We start from the raw sequence: 27,836 nt of genomic DNA, 5'->3' as shown, positions 1-27,836 counted from the left end.
TCTGATTCTTGCAATCAAATGCTTTTCCAGCATCACTTCCTTTAATTTTTCAATTCTTACAATGTTCATAGTTCATATACAATGCATATATATATATATATATATAGGCATTCCTACAAAAAATACTATGAAAGAAAAAGAAAAACAAATGATATTCCTACTGAAAAAAAAAAGAAAAAGGAAGAAGAAAGGAAGGACAGATCCCATGCACAAACCCAGGTACAACCTCAACAAAATCAATACATCCCAACCCAGGTCATTCCAACAAATGTCATCTGCAATTGTAGATACGAGACAGAAAAACGCTCAAATCGATTATCTACCTCGTGCACAACAAACTGAATTAATGCCTCCATGGCACAGGCATATCTGCTTCTCACTCGGCTTTTCATATTTCATAAATATTTACTGTTAGGTTGTCATAATACAAATAGGTTTAATTAGCTCGTCAAGACTAACTAATTGCAAGTCCATGGCATCACTATCACTCGAGGATGTTTGCTCATCTGCTAAAATGCTATTTTCTCCAGTATCATCACCAACATCAAGGTAGATATAATCAGGAATTCTTCCTTCAAAGCAAATCTTAGCATTATCTTGTGCTGAATGCTTTTCAGACACTGCAGCTCCAAGTTCAGAGAGATTTATATGCATTGAACCAAAGTATCGCCCTTGGGCGTTCTTCTTCTCTCGTGATTTCTTGTTTTTCTTTCCCTTGCTTCTGTCCTTGGGATGGTAAAGCTTGCATTTGGACCCTTGAGGACAGGATCCTGTCACTTTGTAGGTGGGGCAGACGTAGCTGTGCTTCTTCCGACACTGTATAGCAGAGTTATTGAATTTTAAACACTCAAAAGATTTTGTGAGATTGTGAGCACATGGAGAGAGAAGAATCATCAAGCACTAAACAGATACAAGAAGCATAATTTTTTTAATTAAATAACAAAAATGATAAGTGAGAATATAGAGAACTCATGCAATATTCAAAAGCACAATCAATTGAATTATAGCTAAATCTAAGGCCCTGAACTTCTCTGGTTAGCAAAAGCCCAAATATTGGGAAAATGGAGAAAATGATACTTCAAACCAACTGATCAGGTGGACGGTTCCAGCATAATAATAAGAAAGAATACAACTTGCCAATTGTCTTAAAAAATCCATAGTGAGGGAGCTATTCAAAATCGGGACTAAAACAGGGAAATAGCATGTTTGGGGTTTAAGCACAAAAATTGCATTAGATCTGACAATCTAAACTGCATCTTGGATTAGGTAATACACACAAAGAAACAAAAGATAAACCAGAGAATTGGCTTGGTTCATTGGCTTTAGTAAAAGATATGTGGTTGGTGAGACAAGGAATGCCCTTAAACACAGACTCTACTACAAAAAATGCTATTATATTGGAGGCCACATTTTTGAAGGTTCAGTATGAAGGAATGCAGAGGCTCACTCCAAGCAGGCCCTGTAAATGTTGGGCGATAGAACCCAATCCCCTAAGTTGTAAGCTGAGTACTACAGCAGACTGTGGTTTTGACCCGCACCCCCCCCCCCAAAAAAAAAAAAAAAAAAAAAAAAAAAAGAGGCACTCCTCTCTCTCATATACAATATTTAAATAATAAAGCCCATACCTCATTGCCATGAGCACAATATCCCCTCAAAAATCCTTCACAAGTAGATGCATTTGGATTCACATGCACATGCCTGTATGGGCAATTTTTATTGCTGCAAAGACCTGCCAAAAAATGTGTCATAACTCTGCATTCCCATTAATAATTTAACCAGGGACAGAATATAGAAAAAGCACCTTGCAAAAAATAAGAGCAATCTGGCATCCTTTCTGGAATCACCTGCAAAAGAAACACATCCAAGGGGTAATGTCAACAACACCAGTAAATCAGCCATCCTTTTTAACAAACAACAGAAAGATATTTTTGCCACGTCTTCTATAAACCTTGTGAGTCAATTTGCAGTCTGAATTAAAACATAAACCATTTAGAAACTTTGTGCAGACAGCAATTTTGGAGGAATCATGAATGTAGGGGCATTTTCCATCATCTTTGTTGCATTTGCCAAATCTTGTGAAAAACTGACAATACTTTCGCTTTCTAGCTAATTGTGATCTAGCAGTGTGCAAACTCCATCGAACTTTCTCACTTGCCAAAAGACGAGTTCGTTTCTTGGGATCTCTAACAAGTTGGTTGTCATTGCCAATTCGAACATATCTGCCAATAGTGAAATTCATTTATGCTCAACTAGTAAAGTAACCGACTAATTGAAATGACTCGTGTATGGCTTTGAAAAATCTAGTTTACAAAGTCTCCTGCATAAATTGCAATCAACTAGCAAAATATGGCAGCCAATCACTATGAAGAAGACATACTCATCAGTGCCGATCACTAATCTCCTTGGTACATAGGGTCTCTTAGAATCTTTCTCTTTTTGAAAAGCTGCTGAGTATGATGACTCATTATCTACACAGAACATTAGCTTAACTCGTTAGACCAATCTAGTATTGGCATAGATATCTAGTTGACATATACTGAAGATTGTAACCCAAGGTTTAGCAATTTCCCAACCAGATAGAAGCCTTCATTGACTTGAAATTTTAGATTTCTTATATAAATGAAATTGTAATTCAACAGCATCAAAGTAAACCAGAACATCATTAAAAGGAGGCTTTCTAAGATCCCACCCACCTCCTAGGAAACATGCAGGGAAACATTAGTTACATCTATAACGACTTCATGTTGGTCCTCTTACATCTGTATTAGCAAATTATTCAACAGAAAAGGGAGGCAAATATCATGATTAGAACCAGTGACCTCATGCATTACACAGCAGCTAGACCACTGGGATCCTAACCAATAATATCAGTGCCCAATAACTTGTGACAACCAGTCAAAAACTTAAACCAATATCCTACTACTAATCTGGGAAGAAAATTACATGGTACAGATATTTATAGGAAGTGAGGAAACAGAAATGACAGGAATCATCCAAAAGAAATTTTATGGCATTTAATATATACATAAAAAAAAATTTATCAAGCTATCTAAACCTAAGAAGTAGCATAACCACAAGTAGCACGCAAAAGCACAAAGATCAAATATATTCAAGTTCCATTACTGCTATTACAAAGATTGTTGGAAAATTTTAGATTCCAAACAACAAAGCACAATGACAAAGTTCAAGAGACCTGATATCCTCTGAAGGGTCTGCCTTGAGGAATCCATTTTGTAGCGAAATGAACCAATTTGGAATATCCATTCACCTGCCAAAGAATGAAAAAAATTATATGGCAATGTATTACACTTAAAAATATTAAAGCATCATCCTCAAAATGACACTTTAAGGTGCATATGAACTGAAATGATAACATAAAAAAATAAAAAAAATAAAAAAACTGCATAAAAAGAATAATAAAATGAACAATGAGTTAACAAATTGCAAACCAGGATCAATGCCTACCTGGGTGCAGATTTATACTATGAACTGACTTACGAGAAGAAATATTTCTGTTCTTTGTCCCAGAAACAACACATGATGCACCTCTCTGTTCTCTTTTCTGCTTCTCTGCTTCAGCAACTGCCAGGGTAGCTTCCTGTATGTAAGCCCAATAGAAATCATTAACAGTGACACCGCTCTTTTGAACATCAGTAGACTTTAAAAGCTGGCAAGGTTGGGAGAAAACTCTGCCTCTTTTTAAATCAGCCAGACCTACCTCAGTAGCTTTCTTTGACTGCCTTTCGATGGATTGTGACCATTTTAAACTAGACCCACCAACACTTAATACCTTGGACTTTCGAAGTGAAAATCCATGTTTTGACCTCGCGTAAACAGTATCCCTCTTTCTTGACAGCAGCAATTTCCTAGTATAGACAAATAATAATTTGTTATTAGTCAGGCCAAATATACACAAACATGATACAACTGGAAGACACTGCAGAAATATAAAGAAAACTGCCATCTGCAGTATACCTAATTGTAGATGAGGAATTATTACTGGAATTGGCACCAGAAATTGGCATGAAGCTTCTCCAGCATGTTGCTCTTTTCCAGGGAAACAAGTGGGGCAAGACCTTCTCATGATGCAATGGATCACCATCAGCATTCAACAATTGATCACTACGTAGTGTCCAGACCAAAGAGAATTTTGAAGGTTTACATTTCATAACTGCAAATAGATAACCCAGATTCGTTATTTCTCCCCAACTGCTACGACAAAGGAAAAAAATCAAGAATGTGAATTATATTAGAAGGATTAGATCTTTAGAAGTAAAGGAAGCACTTAAGAGAATGAAAGTGGGTAAAGCCTGTGGACCCGATGAAATACCAATTGAAGTGTGTAAGTATTTGGGAGATATGGGAGTGGCATGGTTAACTAAATTATTTAATAAGATTCTAAACTCAAAGAAAATGCCTGATGAATGGAGGAAGAATATTTTAGTACATATTTTTAAAAATAAGGGAGACATACAGAGTTGTTCAAACTATAGGAGAATTAAACTCATAAGCCATACTATGAAGTTGTTGGAGAGAGTTGTGGAGTATCGACTACGTCATGATACTTCTATCTCTCTCAATCAATTTGGTTTCATGTCCGGTCGTTCAACTATGGAAGCGATCTTTCTCATTAGAAGCTTGATGGAGAAATATAGAGATGTGAAGAAAGATCTACACATGGTTTTTATTGATTTGGAGAAGGCTTATAATAGTGTTCCAAGAGAGGTCTTATGGAATGTGTTAGAACAAAAGAGGGTATCTATTAGGTACATACAAGTATTGAAAGATATGTATGAAGAAGCAACTACTATTGTGCGCACCGTGGGAGGGGACACAAGAGATTTTCCGATCTCAATTGGATTACACCAAGGATCAGCCATAAGCCCTTACCTTTTTACATTAGTTTTAGATGAACTGACAAAACATATACAAGAGAGTATTCCTTGGTGCATGATGTTTGCGGATGATATTGTTCTGATAGATGAGACACGAGAAGGAGTCAATAGAAAGCTAGAACTTTGGAGAAGTACTCTAGAGTCAAAGGGTTTTAAGTTAAGTAGAACGAAGACAGAATACATGCATTGCAAGTTCAGTGAAGGCCAAACTGGTGATAAGGAAGGAGTTAGTTTGAATGGAGTGATACTGCCCCAAAGTAATCACTTTAAATATCTAGACTCAGTCCTTCAAGTAGATGGGGGATGTGAGGAGGATGTTAGTCATAGGATTAAAGCCAGATGATTGAAGTGGAGACGTGCCACAAGAGTTTTATGTGATCGTAAGATTCCCAATAAATTGAAAGGAAAATTTTACCGTACAGCCATACGACCGGCTATATTATATGGTAGTGAGTGTTGGGCACTGAAAGAGTCGTATGCATCTAAGATAAGAGTTGCAGAGATGAGAATGTTAAGGTGGATGAGTGGCCATACTAGACTAGATAAAGTCCGTAATGAGAGTATTAGAGAAAAGGTAGGAGTGGTGTCAATTGAAGATAAGTTGAGAGAAGGGAGATTGAGGTGGTTTGATCATGTGAAGCGTAGACATACGGAAGCTCTAGTTAGACAAGTAGAGCACATTAGATTAGAGGATAGAAAGAAAAAAAGGGGTAGACCTAAATTGACTTGGAGGAGAGTAATACAACATGACCTAGAAGCATTACACATTTCTGAGGATTTAACCCAAAATCGTTCAGAGTGGAGAAAGCGAATCCATATAGCCGACCCCAAATTTTTGGGATAAAGGCTTAGTTGAGTTGAGTTGAGTTGAGTTGAGTATTCAGTGGAAAAGTTCTGTTTCCACACTAGGGGCTGTTGTTGGCCATAAGAGACATACACCATAATTGCAGAAAGACACAACTGTATTAATAACTGCTAAAATGAACATTATAAAATGACATTCAAACCTGAAGAAAATCTACACTTAATTAACCGCCCTGATCCATCAAAACTGTCACAGGCCATCTAACAATTGAGATTTAGCTAAAATATTGTTTTATTAGAAGAATGATTAGGGTTTTCAATTCATAGTATATTTAAGCAAGCATAAATAAAGAACTTCAACTAAGTAGAAAACCAAAAAATAGAACCAAATATGTCAGCACTAACATCTGAAATCCAAACAGAAGATGTTCACAAAAGACAGTAGATGCGTATACAGTTATACAAACTATCATATGCACAAACAGACCATGAAATTATAATCTCTATCTAACTAGTAAATCAGGTTATGCCACATATTTAGGAAGTTCACTCCTAAAACTATGACAACAGCAGAATACCTAAACTACATACAGTCTCATGTACCAAAAAAATGAATCCTGTGCTACTCTCTTCATCTAAGTTTTGAAAATCTGTGGGGTAAAAACAGGTACATGCAACTTTGTTTACCGGCCAATTTCACGGGCCAAAATTGCAATCAATTGAAAGAGGAGTGTATACAGGAAAAATACAAACTTTGGTGCTCAACAGAATAACAATAGTCTGAATGGATAATCATTCAGAGTTGCTGTACTGCTTCTATACAAGAGATGTTAGTTTCTTAGGGCTAATATAGCACCATGAAAATGTGGAACAACATTCCCCCCTCCTCTTCATAAAAAATAAAAAAAATAAAAAATAAAAAATAAAATCTCTGCATGATAGTTTTTTCTAATGTCTACCAAGATTTTGGATAATTTCAAAGGAAAGAAGTATTAATTACATCACATTTTTATATGTACAAATTCTGAGTGTGATAAAATACATATTAGAACTGTGAGTTAATTGGTTATATCTTGTAAAGATAAAATAATATCTGCTGAAAATGAGTTCACTCATACTTACCTTCACGAGATCGTCCCTTACTCAAACTACTGCTGGAAGTAATGTTATGAAGGCTTTGCCCCTCAGGATTCACACTTTCATTGGGCATGTTGACTTTTGGTTTGACATGAGTTTCCGATGAAGTCCTAACCAGCTGATTTTTCCTCCTCTTGTAATAACCATTAGAGGGTAAGGCTGGGATATTACGAGCATTACTAACAGACAATGAACTAGGATTTGAAGTTGCAACCAACTGATTTGTTTTTTGCTTAACATGACTTGTACCGTTGGCATTTGAAGACATTGCATTCCCATCGTTTAGTTCACTACAGGAATCCAAATTGTTAATTTGGCCAGTTTGAGTCATAAGATTTTCTGAAATTATTATTGCATTCTCAGAAGACTTTAGCATATCATTACTTCCTGCATAAGTCACAGGATCAGGTGCAGTCTCAGCAGCACAATTATGAAGAGGCTCAGCTAGTGAGGAAGATATACAATCACCCAGAGAATTGGTGGTGTGATTTGGCAATTTAGCGGCACTGGCTAATGGTGCTGTTCTGGGCCTCTCAAAAGCAGCATTCACTCCTGTTCGCATGAAATTTGATGGGTCAGCAAAACCAGTTCTTGTGTCAGATCCAGCATTCTTCTTCATTTCATCTGTAACAGAAGAGTTCAGCCGATAAACAGAAGAACTCAAACCATGAAAGCCCTGAGATTGAGCAGCAACTGGAGTATTTTTCATAACAAGACTGTTACCCTTGCGAATGTAAGAGGTGTTCTGGAACTTTATCTTTTTAGGTAGTTGCCATTGTGTAGGAACAGTGCTTGAAAAAGCCTTGTTTCCTGGCTGAGCCAAAGTAGAAGATTTATCAGTTTGAGACCATGTTCGGGGTTTTGGGATATTGGTTAAAGAGGCTGTATTTTTTGAAGCAGTAAATACAACAGATGAGCGACCTGGATAAATCTTAGAAACAGCATGAGTACGCTGGTTCTTCTTCCCATATACTTCTCCACTCATGGTACTCAATGTTTGAGTAATATTTCTGGAATCCTGTGATGGAAAAAGTCCTGTCTTCCCACTAAATGAGCAATCATTTTCTACTCCATTGTCTGAGTTAAAATCAATTGCAGTATTCAATGGACCACAAGCAACAGCAGATATGTTTGGAACACCTTGAATTGGAGGCTTCCCAAGTAGGACTTCATCATCCCCACCAACCTTTTCAATGGAAAGTTGGCTGTTTGATCTATTTGGGACATCAGGCAATGTTTCAAGACGATCCATATCAGACAATGTATCAGGCACAAGCCCCATAACTTCACCACTGAAGTTGGTGGTAGAAACTTCATTAACATCTCTAAATGAAGAAAATTTGCTTGACAAAGAAGGCAAATCATTTTTCACATGATCACTACAGTCATTATCAACATCTGTACTATGCAGTCTTTCATCTGAGTCAGGAAACTGAAGTTCTGAAGGAAATTGGCACTGAGCTGTTCCCCTGTCAACAATATCTTGATCTTCTGCAGCACCAACATCTACATCCATTTTTTCTCCGTCACCACTTTCTATATGAATGTTATTTTGATGAATACTTCCAGCCATAACTGGAGTTGTATATGCAATCTGCTTTCCTTCCAGTTCTGATGGACAAAGGGATTGCACTTTTTGGACATCCAGCTCCTCCCCAGAACAAGAATGAACACCCCTCAAACCGTCTCTAAGTGAAGCCTCAGTGCTATGACATCCTCCCACGCAACAATTATCAAGCGATGCAGTGATCTCCTTCTGCAAAAGAGGGACATCAGGAGTGCACAAATGATTCATGGCAGAAACTGTGGTGTCTAGCTCTGGTTGCATCAGATCATTGCCACAATTGGAGGGCACTTCTACAGCTGATGCTGAGATACCTGCATTTATAGGTACCTCAGACACATCAGATACTGTTGGACAAGTTGATTCCAGTCGAATACCAGATAATTTTCTTTTCTTTTGATTCTGTGGTGAAGTTCCATTTGAACTAGCATTAACAGTGCTGTTAATTGAAACATTGGCCTGCACAACATCAGGTGAACTTCTCTGGGGAAAATCACAGATTCCATCTGTCCACGCTCGCAAGCCAACATCCCTACAGCCATTGCCAGAAAGTGTAAACTCTGTTGGAGTAGGATCTTTGAAAGACAGTCTTAAGGTTGCATCCACCCAAAAATCAGAGGTAACCATATTCACAGGCCCTACATACAAGTCATTCACCTCTGATTTAGACAAATTTAACAGAGGCATTTCAACCTTTTCATTACTCTTCTTAATGTTAGGTGTATTCTCCTTGCTGCCACCTGTAGAAATCATACAATGTAGTGATCCTCCTGTAGGAACATTCTCAAGAGGTACACTAACACAATCTGAAGATGGCCTCTCAAGAATTTCATCAATAGCCTCATGGCTGGAAATTTTAATCTCTCCTGAAATATTGTGGCCATTGTCAGAACCAAAAACGATACCTACTTCTTTGGAAGAGCTTTCACATGTGGCAACATTCTGAATTGTCCTTTCCCCTAAATTTGATTGCCATAAACTTTTGCCACTTCCTACGGACAAACTAGCATTTTGAAGCTGATCTACAACACCATTCTCCTCTAAAGAATTACCCTGATTTTTACGGGGCTGCTTGCAACTAACATCTGTTGTCCCAATGTTTGAAACAGTAATCCCATCAGATGAGTTAATTAAACAGCTGTCAGACTCACACCCCAAGGTTGTATTATATGAACTTGCAGGACCCCCATAAATTTTAATTTTCTTAAAACTTGAGAAACCAAAATCAGCATAGCCTTCAGCAGAATGAGTCTCCATTGGCAAACCGTTGGGAGATGCACTTGCTCCATTACTCTCACGCAAGAATGAGCCCACATTCTGACAAGGCTGCTTGCTGGCAGGTTCAACATGATCAATGTCAGAACTAGTAGTTTCACTCAGTAATTTAGTAAAATCCTTGTCAGTATTTGAGATACCATGCGAGTAGTTGACTGAATTACTTTTGCCTTCTCCATGACTTGAAGAACCCAGAGGAGAAGTTGAATGGCTCCTCTTTCTCCTGACATTAGGTGGACATAATCTACCAGAATTAGTACTTGTGTCATCCTCAGATACCATGACCATAGCAAAACCCTCTACTCTGTCCTTCTGAGTCTCAGGCACCATATTTGTTTCATTTGAGCAGGGCTGTGAATCAACAATGTCAGCTGAAGCTGTAGAAGCATTCTTTTCAGGCTCAGAGGATGCAGGTAGACCATGGGCAAAGCCATCTGCTGTCACAGATTCATCACACTTATTACTTGGCTGTGAACTTGAAGAACTCAAATTAGGGTTTATGGCTCTCTTCACAATTTTCTTCTTCTTTGCAACCTTGAGAGACGATGTTTTACCAGAAACAACATTAGTTCCACCTTCATTTAATACAGAACCCTTAGTAGAACTCTCCACTTTATTATTTCCAAGTGAGATTTTAGTCCCACTGGAACCAGGCAGCGAACTACTATCATGCACATTACCAATACCAGAAGCTGTAACTTCCACTTTGGACTGTTTTTGGTTGATGTCAGGACTGGAAGCATTATTTGCTACAGAAACAGCATTGTCCAATTTTACAGTGCCTTCATTGGGTTTAATTACTGATGAACTTGAAGTATCCTTAGTAAGGACCAATGCTTTCCTTTCTTTTTCATTCCTAGGCGTCAAATGCAAATCAGAAACACCTGCAAAACTTGAAGGAGGCATCACAATAGCCGTGGCTACCAGTGAATTGGACTTGAAAGACACATCAAGCTCTACAGGGCTTCCCTCTCTCACTTGCTCTCCTATCTCATGATTTGGGTACAAATTCTGATGTTTACCCCTAAATGAACTAGATTTGTTATCGTCAAAATAACCTGAATAATGCACCCTTTCATCCTCTCTATTCCCATAATTAGGCTTTTGAATCCTAAGAAGCACACTCTTTTTCTGTGGTGGCCTCCTTGGATTGCGACTAAAGTCATAACTCCCCCTACTACTATGTCTTTCCAATTCCGCATTCACTTCTCTACTCCTATAATGCTCACGTTTCCGAGTGGCAACTCGAATTTCAGCAGGATCATCAATCTCAGTAATCCCCCTTTCTATAAAGGAATAATGCGTATCTCTGTTAACCTCTCTATCATGTACCGATCTCCGATTCTCATTCATTCCATCATCATACGGAAAACCACGCAGATTCTCACAGGGCGAACTGTGATTTGTTTGATTTGATACCATCCGGAAATCCCTTGAACATTTATCTGAAGTGGATGCAAATTGACTGCGATGATGATAATCATCATCAACACGACACAGTAAAAGTTCTTCCCTTTGTTTGCGTTCCTCTACAAACCTAGAACTACCTTCTAATTCTCTCCTAACCTTCATCGGAGACAGGGGCTGGTTATCTAGCAGGCGGCGATATGAATCTGGATCCACGTTGGCAGGAGGGTACAACCTTGCAGGAAATCTATCAGGCAAAACCCTAGGTGGGTTCCTCAAATCGGGTCGGCTTTCTTGGATATAATCAGTCAATCGACGTGGAAGGTCATCGTCGAAGGGCTTCCGGTGCGTAAGGCGAGGCGATTGTATGGAATTATGAGCATCAGGGTGTGGCCTGGAGTGATTAGGATTAATATTAGCAGAATTGTAGGAGAATTGGGAATTTGGGAGATTGAATTGCGGAGGGATAGGGAGGGAGTGGTGAGATTGTGGTGGAAGAGGACGTGGTCGTGGTTGGAGAGGTGGTCGCGCAGTAAGGAGGGTAGAGTGGTGAGGTGCACAGATATTGAGGTTATTGGGAAAAGAATGATGAGGATGGGGATGCGATTGAGGCTCACGTTGAGTATGAGGAGGATGGCGAGGGACGTGCCTGGTGCGGTGAAGGTAACGAGACCCTGGATCCATTGCCGGCTAGCTGACCACCATTCGTATTTCTGTTTCCTCTTCTTCTTCTTGACCCTTTGCTTTGTTTTAGAGAGAGGAATAAATAAAGTATAAGAACTGACTTCGGACTTATTAACATTCCAGTCTGAAAAATTTTTTCCCCCTTAATTTATTATTATTTTATTATTATTTAATTTTTAACATATAAAATCACTAATAAAATTATTTAACTTTTTGATTAACCTGTTAAGGTTTCGTTTGACCTCGAATTTCAAAATAAAGATTTTTGAAAAAAACACTATTTAGAAAAAGATCATTTTAATATTTTCATGGTAAAAATATATTAGTTTTAATTTTTAATTATTATTTAATATCTTTTAATTAATATATTTAAGTAATATTTTTTTTAATAATAATTTTAATATAATGTCCGACTGATTATAAGTTTGTGAATGTGATAGAGTTTTGACAAATCAAATTTAAATAAAAAATTGAGTTTGAAACAAATTAAAAAAAAAATTTGAGTATATAATGACATTTAAAAAAAAACTTAGATTTTTTTTTCAGAAATTCATTTTCATTGAGAGGCCCTAGAGGGCCAAAAGTTACAATCAATAAAAGGCTTGAGGACAAAGAGATAAGGGTCAAAGCCAAAAATCTAGCTATAATACTCCAAGTTCTAATAAGACCTAAGCCGGACACTGTTAAGCACAGGAATAGTAAAGGGATTGAGCCCAAATCCTGGGCAGTAAACTCAACCAGGTAAGGATAACCTGGATTCAAAGTTTGGCTGCCAGTACGAACCTAGCTGCAGAAGCAGGAACACGCCGTCGTTGAGGGTCTTGACAAAAATGGCCATTGGCCGTTGTAGCGTAACACCATACAAAAATATCCAAAACCAATAGGCCTAACTTGTGAGCTAGGTAACAATATCTTAAAACTTTTTCAATCATTAAATCTATTCATGTTAAGTATAGTGAGCTACATGATTAAGTTTATAGATTTTAAGGTCTCTCTCTTAACCCTAGCCATCTCTGTAGTTTTTTTTTGTCTCTTGTGAACTCTTTGAAGTGGCAAAGACTGAGTATTTTCACTTTTGATTGCCCTTTCTCTTTTTCTTCTTATAATTTTTATATTTATTTTATATTTTTTTAATAATTTTTAAATATGTATTTTTTAAAAATATATTTGTGCTTGTTTCCTCTCCATGAGGATTTAGTATTTCCTTTTTACAATAATTTATTGTTTCCTCCATCGTAGAGTTAGCCAACTCAAATATTTGTTAATATATGTTCAAATCCTTTAAATTAAAATACTTGTTATTATATTTTATATAAATAATTTATCTTAAATATTTTTATATAAAATTATAATAATTTAAAATTTTACACTTTAAATTTTAAATTTATATTTTATCTCCATTTAATGAAAGTTTTATTTTTTATTTTGTTACAAAGAAAATCTATTCATTTAATATTGAACAAAAAAATTTTTATTCATTTAATAAGAACCATTAAATTGTCTATAATTAGTGGATTATGATTTTAAAACATATTTTTATAGAGAGGTTTTCCCTATTTTCATTCTCATTCCCATCTTTTGTGCCGACATATAATATGGAGAAGATGGGGAGATGGCAGTGCAGGCAAGGGGAGCTTTGTGTATTGTGTGCTGAGGGAGGAGGATTAACAATGGTTGTGTGTTAAGGGGATTCTAGATGAATAACAAGTTTAAGGGGCAACGAAGGATGTAGTATGTGTTGACAAGTTGATAGGAGTGGGTCGAAGTAAGGGTATAGTGCAACTGTGAGAGGGTCTGGAGACAAAGGGTGTGAGAATAGCACGTCGCTTGTGTGGATGTGCGGTGGTGTGAAAGGGGTGGTTTAGTTTGTGATTTGCGTTCTAGAATGGGGAGAATTGAGTGTGAGTGAGACGAGTTTATCGAAGAGGTGGATCATGGTGAGGCTTGGTATCAGTTTTGGTGGATTTAGTATAGAGTGAGGCAAAGGACGAGAAGTTGAGGGACGTTGAGTGATGGGTGTTATGTCGATGTGTGGCGGAGAGGAGGTGAGTGACAGCAATCATTGATGGAGAGTGGTGCTAGGTGTGTCAAAAGAAGAGAAAAGTGTAAGGCGTCCCTTAGTGTCTGTGAGGGGAGGCAGTGACGTGTGAAGGAGAGGAGCAACATTGAGGAGCGTTGTTATGGAGATGAGGTCGTGAAAATGGTACGACAGAGGTATAGTAGCGCAGAGACTGGGTGACAGGAAGGGTATGGTGCTAAGGGCATGAGGATTGAGACATGGAGAATAGGTGAGAGACAAATTAATAATTTATTTTTTTTATCTGAAAATTTGCTGGAAACTAAAGAGGATATTTTTTTTTAAACAAAATTAAACTAAACATTTTATAGCTACTAAATAATAAAATTGAGGAATAGATGGTATAATTTACCCTTAAAAATTATAACTAATCATAAAAGGAGAACAAATTTATTTGCGAATTAGATTAGTCAATCTGAAAATTTAGGTATTCTGAAGAGACTTTAGTATTATTGAAAAAAATAATTTAAAATAATAATTATTTAAAGATTTTAAATTAAAATATATTGCATTCAAATTAAAATTTAAAAAATTTTTCTTAATATTTTTTTTCCAGATATAACTTCTTTTTTTTAATTAAAAAAAAAAGTTCTTTGAACGTGACAGCTATTGCCTCCCAGACTTAAAGTACACCATTTAACCCATCCATAAGGTACTTACCATCGAGCTACAAGGAGAATATTTACCTATTCCATTTGCGAAAAAAATATTTAGTCTTTCAACACTAGTTACGTCGAACGCCTCTAACTCTCGAGGCTTACAATTAAGCCACCACTCTCGGTGGTCCAAATATAACCCGATCCTCTCACTTCTTTACAACGTCATAAGATTTTTGCGCCCTCAATACAAGGGCTGCATTAATGCCATGGAAATAGTTGTCGGTGGAGACAGCTACGAGTGCCGTGCTCAATAGTCAAAAAGCCTCTTAGTATCAGGACCATAGGAAAGCAAGGACCTTTAAGTTTCCCTACAAGTGAAGATGGTAATAGGAAAGGCCCCAATGGCTGGACAGAGATAAGAGAGGGGAAGTGAATCTGAGAACAGTATAGGTTTAAAGCCAAATTAAACAGCAATAATAGCACCACTACTTGAGAATGACAAAAGGACTTCCATGGAGATGGACCCAAAGATTAGAATTATGTGATAAGGTAACAAATGAATAGAACAAGCAACTTCATCAGCTATTCAAAGTTTGAAAGAGAAAATTCTATCCCATTAGCTTTAAAAATCATCAGGCATATACACTATTCAAGAATTTATGGTATTAGCCTTTCTATAGGCAACGGGAGCAATGATTACCTGGCTCACCACTCATTCAATCAGAGAATGTTCTAAATACAATAAGGTCTTGTGCTCAACTGTTACAACAGATTTCACTCTTGATTCATTCAACCACCGACACCTTTGTGGCAGAAAGAAATGTCCCAACAAGTTGGGAACTTTGTTCAAGGGAAGGAGGAGGGCACACCACAAACAACCTCTCATCCTACACCTATCTGTAACTCTTATGCAAGTAAAAACAAAAGACAACAAAAATCTGAATGGCAATGAAGGTTAAAAATCAATGGAATATACAAAAGAATCACAAAGAGTAATTGATATTTTACTAGCATTTTGCGTGCCAGAACTGTGTAGTTGGTTAGTCAAAGCTTGATGACCGGCTACACCTGCCTTGCAAATAATTCTCCAATGAGATGGTTTGCTCAATGCTGCTCATGGAGAGTGAATCATCCTCTACATCAAGCAATGCAAGGTTAAGATGAGACTGTAGATTTGAACGCGGACATGCTTCATCATCCAGCATGTCATATTCTTCTGCAGTATTAACTTGCAGCCTGGCCCACTTTGTCACTTCATCATCCCCTTGGAGGAGCCTCACAACCTTTGATCAAGAAAAGAAACATAGTTGAAGATTTGTTTTATTTGCAAGAGAAAAGGCATGAAAATGCAGTAAATTAAATCTTCAGATTTAACAGGTAAGAGGATATTTGAGGAGTTAATACATTTACAATTGAGAGGCTTCATGAATCTAGATAAGCAAGGCACGTCCAATTGGATCACATTTCAGAAAGAAACTAAAACTTCGAAGCAACGAGATATCTAATTTTCAGCAACCAATATAAACTCTCCACGTGCCAATTTTTCCAGTTTACCAGACAACTTAAGTATAAAAGTGGGAGCTAAGCTAATTGAGTTATAGAAAGATGACTTACAAGGTTCATTTGAGGCCTAGCTCGTGGAGAACGTTTTACACAAAGAGTGGCAGCTAAAACCATCCTCTCCATCTGATCATGATCATAGTCATCACCCAAGCTTGGGTCCAGCAATTGGGAAACCTTTCCATTATTTAGAATTGGCTTTGCCTGGACAAGTTAATTCACTTATTTTTAGGGACAAAATCAAAGAAGAAAATTCAGTGCTGGATGAATTCTATAGTTACAAAGACATACCCATATAACTAGGCTTTCTTGGCCTTTTGGAAGATCATTGCTTATAGGCTTCCTTCCTGAGAGAAGCTCAAGGAGCACAACACCATATGCATACACATCGATCTTGTTGTTTACTTTGCCATACATGAAGTACTCAGGAGCCAAGTAACTGTCGCAATTATTTTACAGTTATGACAAGTTACAAGAATTTGTCATTCTCAAGATGATTTGAGTGAATTTCAGGAAACAATCATCCATTGATAATGTATCTATTTTCATTGTTCAAGAACAAGCATGAGGCAATAAAAATTACATACCCAAAAGTTCCAGCAACATCAGTGCAGATTATATGAGATGAGGAGGTTGGTGCCCATTTAGCAAGTCCAAAATCAGAAAGCTGAAGAAACAAGAAGAAGCTTCAGCTCTTACAAATTCAAAAGAATAAAAACTAATACTACTAGAAGTAAATGTAAAAGATTGAAAAATGCACCACCTGAGGCTCAAAATCATCAGACAAAAGTATATTTGATGATTTAACATCTCTGTGGATCACAGGCTGAGCATATTCACTGTGAAGATGATCCAAGGCCTCAGCTACTCCTACAGCCACCTTGTATCTCTCACTCCAGCCAAATGCAAGGGGGTCCTTTCTGTTACCTGGATAAGAAAACACAAAAACAATTATGAGTATGTCAGAGGCTGACCCCCAAGTCTAATATAGTCCAAAATCTGAACCATGGAAATTTGTTAATTAATATACCATGGAGGTTCTCTTCAAGACTTCCTCTCGATAGGAAATCGTAAACCAGGAGAAATTTGTTGTCCTCAAAACAGAACCCCAAAAGAGAAATGATGTTCTTGTGATGTAAGGTAGTAATAATCTCAATTTCTAAAACAAACTCCTTCAATGCATCTTCGGATGGCTTCAAGATTTTCACAGCGAGTTCCTGGCCATCAGGGAGGCAACCTTTATAAACCTGACTGCTGCCTCCTTTCCCAACCAAATTTTCTGAAATACAAAAGGGAAAATCCAGTCACAAGCAAAAATTGAATTAAACTTACTTAAAAGTTTTATTTGAGCAACAAAAACTAACCAGCCAAGAAATTAGATGTGGCTGCCAGAAGTTCTTGGTAATTAAACAATCTGCAAGTTGCAGAGTATTTCTCATGAAGACCCTCCAATTCTTTTGGTAGATTTTTACTTTTAGAATGGTCGGGAGAAGGTGGAAATGTCAATGTCTCTGTGCCAAATGGAACAATTGCGCCACTTTCTCCATCTAAACTCGATTGATTTTCAACCTGATCACTACCATTTTTTTTGTGATCCAAATTGGAGATATATGTTGAAAATTGCCTGCTTGGCAACCTCATTGCCCATTGCACCACTGAGATCTGCCTCACTGAGGATCCATCTGATGATTGTCCATCTGGTAAGAATGCACGGCTAAGTAGTGGCCAACCAGGTTTCAGTTCAGGCACCTGTCTGATTAAAGAAGAAATTGAACAGGAAGGCGCCTCAACCTTTGGAACTGGGACTAAAGCTAAAGATTTATCATCACAACCATTATCACCAGAAGACTCTTCAACAGACAGCTTACATGAGTCATCCAGAGATTTAGCAACTTTTCCACAAATTGAGCAACTCCGTTTCATGATACTCCCCAAACTATTCGGACGGGTCATAACTAAGGCCCGCTCTAAAATCTGGTTGTTACCCTCATCATACTTTAAGGCCTCATCAGTACCGCTTTCATTTAGGACTTTGGAATTCTTACTTAATGAAATTGACCTTTGAATCACATTAAGAAGACCATTTCGGCGATCATCTTCAGTTCCTGCAACAATTACATGATAATTAATTGTACCGCACAAGCAAAAATTCGATATTTAGAAGCTCAAAATAAGGTAAAAGAATAAACCAAGCGAATCACCACTTTTAGCTAGAGTGCCTTCTCTCTGAAACACAACTTTCCCATTATTGACAGCAAGAACTGAACAATCCTTTGGTAGCTTCTTGGCGCAATATTTAGCAACAGATGTCGGTGAACGGATTGTATGGTGACTCCTGGCTGCTCCAACTATAACATTTGCTGCCGAGTAAGATTTTGCCTCCCTAACTAAAATTTTTCGTATCGATGAACCTCTGCATATCTTGAGCTTGAGATCCACCTGCCCCCACCAAATTCAATAACTCTTTAGCAAAAGTAACTGAAAATCTAAAGAACTAAAAGTCCTTAGATGACTGTTCTATTTAGCTTCACCGAGGGTGCTTGACAAGAGTGAAAGAAAAAATTTTCCATTTTTCTCGCCAACCAAACTGACGAATTAAACAAAAAAAGGATAAATGAAAGGAGATATGATCAATTTATGTTAAAAATACCAACCTGTTTCAGGTTGCAGAAACCTTCATACACTGCAAGAACAGAGTCAAAAGTTTTGACAAGCGAGAGAAGCGAAGACTTTCCTTCTCGATCTACGATTTCTATACACACACCCATTTCACCAAATCATCAAAGCCACCCAAATAACCAAAAAAGAAGCAACCAAGAAAACCATCACTTCTAGTGTTCACTTACCATTATTACCAAGAACATGCAGAGCAATAACAGTATCCCCAGGTTGCGCCACTTTGACCATGGCCCATGTCAAAAGCTCTCTGCTCTGCGAGTCAAGTTTGACCCCCACCATCACCGTGCGGCCACCGGAGACCATCATGTCTTCTTGTCCAAGCTCGTGCATTTTCATTTCTATAAGCTTCAAAACTAAGATTCAACGTCCTTTAGGAATTGATTTTTCGTCGTTTTGCGACCTGAACAGAAGTTCATGTTGCGTTCATATAGTATTTAAGGCGCAGAGGCAGAGGTGGTGTGTTTATTTCGTTTTATTTTAGGCTTAACCGCCAGTTTGGTTGTTTCCTTTTCAAGGTCGCATAACCATAGGAGAAAGGGAAAGGGAGGTAGAGAAGGGAAGGAGCAGGGGGGATGTTAGAGTGCATCCGAGTGTATTTTGCTACAAAAGCCACCTAATCATAAGAAGGAAAACATATATTAAATTATACTACTCAATTATGGAATTCTGAGTTGGTTTTCTATCATCCAACCTTATTTTATATGGAAATACATTTAATTATTATTAAATTAAATATATATATTAAAATTTATATTAAATTCATATTAATATTAAATAAGAAATTTTATAATTTTAAAAATAATTTTAATATTATTAAATTAAAATTTATTAATAATTTAAATATAAATAATTAATATAATAATTATTAATCATTTAAACTTTTGAGCTTACTCGGTTAAAATATAAGTTAAGTTAGTATTAAGTATTAAAACGATATGAAATTTTTACTTCATATGCTCTTCACCATTTTCAGAGAAAATTTAAGCTCTAATAACACTTAAATCTTTAAATTTAACTTAAAAATTGACTTATAATTAGAATTATTTCGGTGATATATAAATTAAATTGACGTTAAATATTTGATTCTAAAAGGTTATCATAACCGTAACTATTAAATATAAAAATCATAAAAAGGAAAAAAAAAATCATAAATTATATCATGTTGATCCTCAAAAATTCGTGCATTAATAAATTATCCGTTACATATTTTAAATGAATTTAAGAAGAAAAAGGAATTTTTTTTTTTTTTTTAATCAGTGGTGATATATTTATTGGATGTTATGGGACCACAGGCAAAGGCTCGTGGGACGTAAACTAATAAATAAAAATCGAGATCATTTAATAGAGTGCGGAATTTAAAAAAAAAAAAATAGGGCAAATTACTTTTTGCCCCTAAATGAGTTTACATTTACTAATAAATTTTTATTATTTAATAATTAAATTAATTGATTTATGATATTTATTATTAATTATTTACTCTCTATATTTAAAAAAAAAATTAAAGTTTCATTTAGCAAAAGCTTGTGTTTATGGTGTAGAAAAATCAAACAACAAAGATGGTTTTTACTTTGTATTTTTATTACAATATATAATTCATTTAATAAATAATTTTATGTATTATTTTTCTTATCATATTTCAATATCTTAACTACAACGAATACCCTGTTTAGAATGTAAAATTTTATTAGAATTCAATTTAATTGATTTTTTTTATGTTAATTTTTGTATTTAAAATGAAAGAATTTAATTTTTTTAATTTAAAATGTTTTTATTTTATAAATAATAAAATTTATATATAATTATGTGAAATTTTTTTTTTTTACAAATAATTTATTACAAAGTGAAAATTATGGAAAGGCTAGTAAGTCCGAAGGGTATTTTTATCCTTCTCGTATACAGTTCTTCTAGCTATTTAAGATTGTCATCTCATTAATTTTATAAGGTTCCCACAATAGGAGGATTATTCAGTGCTTTTGAAATATATATTTCTTTTTCATATAAATATATAAATTTTACTCTTTTATAAATTAAAATATATATATATATATATATTTAAAAATATATTATTTTTTAATACTTTCAATATATGTTACAATTTTTCTCCACAATATGTGCTTTTAATATTTGCAACTTATGTTTGGAGTCAGTTTTACATGTTCAGGCCTCATTTATTACTGGTGATATTCATAATTGGATTCACAGGAATATATCTTAAATGTGTAGTTGGTCCTTTCGTGGTATGCATTGATGCATTCACGTAATGTTTATCATTTATAAATTAATTTATTTATATATTAAATATTTATTTTTTTATAAATATTTATTATTTTTTAAATATTTTTATTATTGCTGTAAAGTAAGTAAAATTTTATTTAGAATTGTCACGTAATACTTATTTAATATGTAACACTTATCATTTATAAATTAACTTATTTATATGCTAAGTTTTTTTTTTTTTTTAGCAAGTGTTTATTGTCTTTTAAGTATTTTCATTATTGCTATTGTTATCTTAAATTTATAATTTAAATAATTATTTTATTTAACAATTGGTTGTCAAAATTCAAGGCTTCAATAATTAAATTTATTATATTATTTTTTAGTTTATTAAAATATAATTAATATTGTTTTTTCTTTAATTATATTATTTTTTAGTTTATTAAAATATAATTAATATTGTTTTTCTTTAATGTTTATGCATTTCAAAGTATTCATGTATTTTTAATCATGAATTTTTTTTTTATTTCATCTATATAAATTTTATTTATATTAAGGTGAAATTATTAAAATTATAATATGGTAGATTTTTATAATCATAAAAATTTCATTAATATTAAAATGAGTTTAGTATGAATAGAACATTACTCGACAATTTTAATTAATGTTTATTTTAATTCTTAAAATTTTGTAATTTTTATAATTTTTTAAAAATTCTAACTATTTCATTTCATTATAAAAATTTAATAATTATATTTTAAAATTAATAAAAATTTGAAATTATCCCTTAAAACGATCATATGACACTTATTATTGGTACTAGCACGTAACGTTTACTATTTAAAAATTAACTTATTTATATGCAAAGTTTGTATTTTTCTTTCTTTAGCAGATATTTATTTTCTTTTAAGTATTTTTATTATTACTATTATTATCTCAATTTTTATAATTTAAATAATTATTTTATTTCATAATTGATTACTAAAACTCAAGTCCTCAATAATTAAATTTATTATATTATTTTTTTAGTTTATTAAAGATATAATTAATACTATTTTTTTTAAATGTTCATACATTTTAAAATATTCATATATTTTTTATCATGAATCGTTTATTCATTTTCATAATTACTTTTCATGTTTCATCTATATAAATTTTATTTTTATTAAGGTATTAAATTGACTTTAGTACAAAGAGAATATTATTCGATATATTTAATTAATATTTATTTTAATTCTTACATTTTTATAATTTTTTTATTTTTTAAAATTTTCACTCTTTCATTTCATTATAAAAAATTAATAATTATATTTTAAAATTAGTAAAAATTTAAAATTATATTATACAAATTATTAGGAATTGGTCATTCTCTTTTTTACTAAAATATAAATAACATTTTACATGGATGTTTCGAATATTTTGTTTATTTGAATTTTCTTTCTCATTTAATAAATTAATTTTCATTTAATTACTAATTTTAAACCAATTAATACATATTTAATTATATTAATTATTTTCAATTGACTTCGTTAAACTATAATTTATTCTCTGAGATTTTATAAAACCTATAACTTAGTCCCTATCGTTAAATTTCAGTTAAATTATAATTAATTCTAGCAAAAATGATTAAAATATTGTTTATTTTATTTTTAATTTGAAAATAATTTAGTCTATAAGATTTTATTTTATTGACAATTTAGTCTCGAATATTTAGTTAACCCAACAAAATAGTCTCTGTAGTTTTAAAACTAAGTAATTTAGTTATTGACATTTTAATAAACCTACAAGTTAGTTTATACCGTTAGAATTATGGTTAATTTCTCATTAAATTTAGCAAAGATACCAAAATATTTTTAACTTTATTTTCAATAAGAAAATATTTTAGTCATTGAATTTTTATTTTAATAACAAATTTTCCATATTCATATTTTTTTCCTCTTTTTATATATAACAATATAAATTGATATTAATTGATATATATATATATATATATAATTAAAACAATAATAACATAATAGAATTTTGTAAAATTATAATTTATAGATATTTATAATATTTAAGGATTAATTTATAAAATGCTAATATTTTATAATTAATTGAAAATTTTAAGAACCATAAAATAATTAATTTATATTGTAATAATATAAATTTAATTTTTTAATTTAATGGGAATCATATTTTAAAAGTGTATGAACTAAATTATTAATAAAAAAACTCAGGGGCAAAATTATTTTTAGATTAAAAATAAAAATAAGATAAATTTTATCATTTTTATTAAAATTAACGATAACTTAATGAAATTTTAATAGTATGAATTAAATTATAAAATATGCATTGCAAGTTCAGTGAAGGCCAAACTGGTGATAGGGAATGAGTTAGTTTGAATTGAGTGATACTGCCCCAAAATAATCACTTTAAATATTTAGGCTCAGTCATTCAAGTAGATGGGGGATGTGAGGAGGATGTTAGTCATAGGATTAAAGCCGGATGGTTGAAGTGGAGACGTGCTACAGAAGTTTTATGTGATCATAAGATTCCCAATAAATTGAAAGGAAAATTTTACCGTACAGCCATACAACCGGCTATGTTATATGGTAGTGAGTGTTGGGCACTGAAAGAGTCGTATGCATCTAAAATAAGAGTTGCAGAGATGAGAATGTTAAGGTGGATGAGTGGCCATACTAGACTAGATAAAGTCCGTAATGAAAGTATTAGAGAAAATATAGGAGTGGTGCCAATTGAAGATAAGTTGAGAGAAAAAAGATTGAGGTGGTTTGGTCATGTGAAGCGTAGACATATGGAGGTTCCAGTTAGACAAGTAGAGCACATTAGGTTAGAGAATAGAAAGAAAAAAAAGGGATAGACCTAAATTGACTTGGAGGAGAGTAGTACAATATGACCTAGAAACATTACACATTTCCGAAGATTTAACCCAAAATCGTTCAGAGTAGAGAAAGCGAATCCATATAGCCGATCCCAAATTTTTGGGATAAAGGCTTAGTTGAGTTGAGTTGAGTATTATAAATTAAATTATTTAATTTTAAAAATATAAAAACTAAATAGTAGATTTTATCAAATCCCGTAAACTAAATTATAGTTACAAAAACTGCTTCTAAACTAACTTCCATTTCTCAACTTATTTTGTATAGTTGGGAAGCTCCTTGCATGGGTTGGCTAAAAATTGTGTTATAAATAAGCACGCACGCTTTTATTCTCAAAATAATAATATTAATTAAAAAAAAATTGAACTTTATTTTTAATTTTACTACATTATCTTGATTTTACCAATTTTAATTTAATTTGTTAATAATTAGTAAATGAAAATATTTTTAAATATTTTTTATTTATTCGAATGATGATGAGCATAAATATTTTTGCCTTTATTTTTAAATATTTTTATTATTTCATGAAATAGCTAAACAATCAAAAATAATGTTTAGAAAGGAAAATTATAAAAAAAAATTCTATTATCATAATTGATAAATAATAAAAATTATATTTTTTTTTGTATTAAAATAATTGTATAGAATTTGTATGTGTATTTTAATTGTAATTAATAATTTGGCTAAAATTGATACAATTAAAAAAAAAATAAGAGAAACAAATAAAGATGGCTTTTCTTGTCATTAAACTTTCTTTTTGAATCTATACTTTAAATTTATTAAAAAAATATATCAAATCTTGAATCTCTAACCCCTAAATTATAAAATAAACACGTCACCATGAAATTTCTGATCTAATAATATCGTTAAGGACTTGTTTGATATTATTATTAAAATTACTACTGAAAAATTATTTTTTTAAATATGTTAATTAGAAAATATTAAAAAATAATTTAAAATTAAATTTAATAAATTTTAGTCATAATAATACTAAAATAATAAAATAATTTTTTTTTTCAAATCACTTTTTTTAACAACAATTAAAATAATATTTTTATTAAAAAATAATTTAAATTCTCCAAACTCAATGCCAATCAAACACTAAATCCCTTTCCATTTCAAGTCTTTCTGAGTCTTCCTTCCTTCTCTTTCCCATTTCATTTCAAGTCCCCATTGATTTCATTTTAACTATCAAGATCTACTTAATGGCTTTCTCGTGCTTGTTGGGTTTGTCTTTGCCATCAAACCTTACTGTTAGGATCTACATGGTTTGATTTATCGAGTTATAAATAAATAAAAATCAATTAATCCTGGATTAAATATTCTTTTTCGGATTGGTTGTTTTGAAAACCAAATTAATATGGGAAGTTCCTATTTTTAAAAACTAATGTGAGATATTCAATTTATAAAAATATCAAATCATAATTCTTGCAAGCAAAATGTTGACAACTACTTAAATTGAGATAATTAAATTTAAATAATCCCACTTGGAAATTTATATATAACATGACTTTGTTGTAATTATATATTGTTGGATTACATACTTATTTTATTATGCAAATAATTAAATATTGAAGTTGAATGATCATTCTTCATTCTCTTTCCAAGCTAGAAAAAACAAGTTTATATATATATATAAAGATTTTATTAAAAAAATATAATATTTATATTAATATTTAAAAATTAAGAGAGTGATTTATAAAAAATTATCTACTTAATTTTTAGAGGTTGAACGAGTGTTTTGATCAGATTCAATAAGATGATATAATTATTTTTACTCATTTAATTTTTAAAAGTTTAAAGGTTTAAATGACACAATTATAGAGCACTTTTATTTTAAATTATTATATAAATAATTAATTATTAATGATTAATATTTAAATTAATAAATAATTAAAAATTACTAAAATAAATATCCACTACTAAAATAATTGGTATTGTCCAGGATGATCAAAGTAAAATTTCTAATGTTATCTCTTGCTCCTAATATTAAAAAAAAAAAAGAAAATTGTTTTTACCAATAAATCCATATAGACAAGTAAAACTCAATGGATTTTTTTTTTAATTACTATTATTATTAGTTAAATAGTGAAAAATATTACATAATCGATTTTAATTAATTTAAATTAAAACTTGATTATTGCTGACAATTTTAAGCCATGCCTTTGGCCTTTGTTTTAATCAACATTATTCGAAGATTATAATAATGGAACCGACTGCACCATATAAATAATTTAAAAGAGAGGCGACTTCTCTTCTTGGCCTGTTGGTCACGCTGACCCGCTGACTCTTAACCTCTAACGTGGTTTCTAATCAAAAACCATCCACCTGTATACCTCTCTTTATTGATGAGAGTCCCAATTCAACGGCTGCGTTACACGTGCTCCACAAGTTTCTGGCCACGTGCTTTCTTCCATAGTATGTTCGAAATAGGAGTCGCATTGGCTCGAGAATTTTGGGAAATGAATTTAATAATATATATTCACATATAAATTTAAAAATAATATTTATGTGATCTGAATGCATATATTTTATATTATTTTATATAAATAAATAATTAAAAGAAAGGTTCAAAATAAAAGGAACAACAAAATACACCAAAGGCCAAAAAAGTTGATGGGGCACTGTCGCACTGACCCTAATCTTTGTGCACCCATGTGATGGATGGTTCCACCTAAGGTCATGGGTTGGCTGGCTGCCCCCCACCACCACCGCCATTGCAGCTACAGATTCATTAGGGTTTGATTATTACTGCCCTTCGTTCTTCAATACGTTCCCTTAATCCTCCATTAACATATACATAAAGCTATTATTTTATTAACCATAATTTTGTTTTGTATTAAATTTTAAAATTTAAAATTATTTTTTTAAATAAAAATATTATTTTAAATATTATTAAAAAAATAATTTAAAAAAAATTATTTTAATTGCAATGTCAAACAGCCCATACGTCCTGGCAGAGGGATCCAAGTGACGTTGTTTCGCGAGCCAAAAGGTGCTAATTCTATAGTTTGGTGTTCCTATATCAAACATGCAGTAGCTGAAAATAGATAATTTCTTGGGGAGCTATTATTTGTATTTATCACATTAAATGAAAATTTAAAGATTATGATTTATAATAATATCAATAAATTTTTATTTATTACGATAATAAAATTGATATAAAAAAGTAAGAAGTCTATATATTATTTTTTAAAATATTTTTTTTTATATTTTATGCTGTACTTTGCTAAATAAAAAGGATGCATTTATTCGTGAAATAGAGAAAAATTTAGCAAAACTTTATATATACTTAGTCTCTATTAATTTATTTTACAGAAAATAATTTATATATAAAAAAATATATTTTATATAAAATTTTAAAAATATTTTTAAAAATATTTTTTATTATTTGATTGTAATATTAAATTAATGATGTATATTTATTTTATATATATATATAAATATATATAAAAATATTTTTATATTTTAATAAGATTTTTAAAATTTTAAAAATAAAAAATAAATTTATCTTTTTTTAAAAAAAACTATTTTTCTTAAAAATAATTTAATTTTTCTAAAATGAGTTAACTTTCCTTAAAAACAAATCATTTTAAGCTGGGAACAATTGCCTCTCTAGTCATAAATAATTTATTTTTAATTAGATAAAGAGCATGAAAATAATTGGAATGGAGGTTTTATGGGATAATTTAAAGGGAGTTATTCATTTGATGTGTAACTCAGCCAATAATATCCAATACACTATTACAAATGAAAGATTGAATTAGTGTATTTAATCAATCGAACATTTAACATACATAATATTCAATTAATGGTCAGAATAATACAAACATAACAATTAAAAAATTATTTTTAAGGCTTTTATAGTTATGAGCATATTCGTTAATATTAATTATTTTAATAATTATTAATTATTAAATATTATTATTTTCATTTATAAATAATAATTATATTTAAATTTTTTACTATTATTAAAAAATATTGAGTAATCTTATTTTTATAAATATTATTATAGATATTATATTAAAAAAAATAAATAAAAAATAATAATTTAATTAT

The 27,836-nt window shown here is 32.3% G+C and overlaps 2 protein-coding genes across 6 annotated transcripts; both read right to left on the bottom strand.

Annotated features, from left to right (window-relative positions):
- Positions 1 to 223: 223 nt before the first annotated feature.
- Positions 224 to 11,868, bottom strand: LOC110647555 (uncharacterized protein At1g21580). 3 transcript variants are annotated; one of them, XM_058137604.1, is made up of 11 exons: positions 7,560 to 11,868; positions 6,822 to 7,460; positions 3,976 to 4,171; positions 3,719 to 3,866; positions 3,466 to 3,598; positions 3,194 to 3,268; positions 2,378 to 2,468; positions 1,949 to 2,219; positions 1,802 to 1,844; positions 1,626 to 1,729; positions 224 to 816 (listed from the first exon to the last, which is right to left on the bottom strand). In XM_058137604.1, exons 1-11 carry the CDS (start codon positions 11,764 to 11,766, stop codon positions 412 to 414), a joined length of 6,312 nt encoding a protein of 2,103 aa, XP_057993587.1. In that variant the 5' UTR covers positions 11,767 to 11,868; the 3' UTR covers positions 224 to 411. The 3 variants fall into 3 exon arrangements, with proteins under 3 accessions (XP_057993587.1, XP_057993585.1, XP_057993586.1); XM_058137602.1 differs by having other exon boundaries at positions 6,822 to 11,868; XM_058137603.1 differs by having other exon boundaries at positions 3,499 to 3,598; positions 6,822 to 11,868.
- A 3,230-nt stretch (positions 11,869 to 15,098) lies between these two features.
- Positions 15,099 to 19,291, bottom strand: LOC110647567 (protein kinase STUNTED). 3 transcript variants are annotated; one of them, XM_058138109.1, is made up of 10 exons: positions 18,849 to 19,291; positions 18,657 to 18,754; positions 18,192 to 18,441; positions 17,367 to 18,107; positions 17,033 to 17,281; positions 16,766 to 16,929; positions 16,590 to 16,669; positions 16,294 to 16,441; positions 16,057 to 16,206; positions 15,099 to 15,725 (listed from the first exon to the last, which is right to left on the bottom strand). In XM_058138109.1, the coding sequence occupies exons 1-10, from the start codon at positions 19,015 to 19,017 to the stop codon at positions 15,483 to 15,485; spliced, it is 2,292 nt and encodes a 763-aa protein (XP_057994092.1). In that variant the 5' UTR covers positions 19,018 to 19,291; the 3' UTR covers positions 15,099 to 15,482. The 3 variants fall into 3 exon arrangements, with proteins under 3 accessions (XP_057994092.1, XP_021657164.2, XP_021657163.2); XM_021801472.2 differs by having other exon boundaries at positions 18,207 to 18,441; XM_021801471.2 differs by having other exon boundaries at positions 18,204 to 18,441; positions 18,849 to 19,290.
- Positions 19,292 to 27,836: the final 8,545 nt, after the last annotated feature.

This window comes from Hevea brasiliensis, chromosome 16 (genome assembly GCF_030052815.1).
Source record: "Hevea brasiliensis isolate MT/VB/25A 57/8 chromosome 16, ASM3005281v1, whole genome shotgun sequence".
NCBI classification, from domain to species: domain Eukaryota; kingdom Viridiplantae; phylum Streptophyta; class Magnoliopsida; order Malpighiales; family Euphorbiaceae; genus Hevea; species Hevea brasiliensis.
This window is presented reverse-complemented; position numbering and strand designations above follow the sequence as displayed.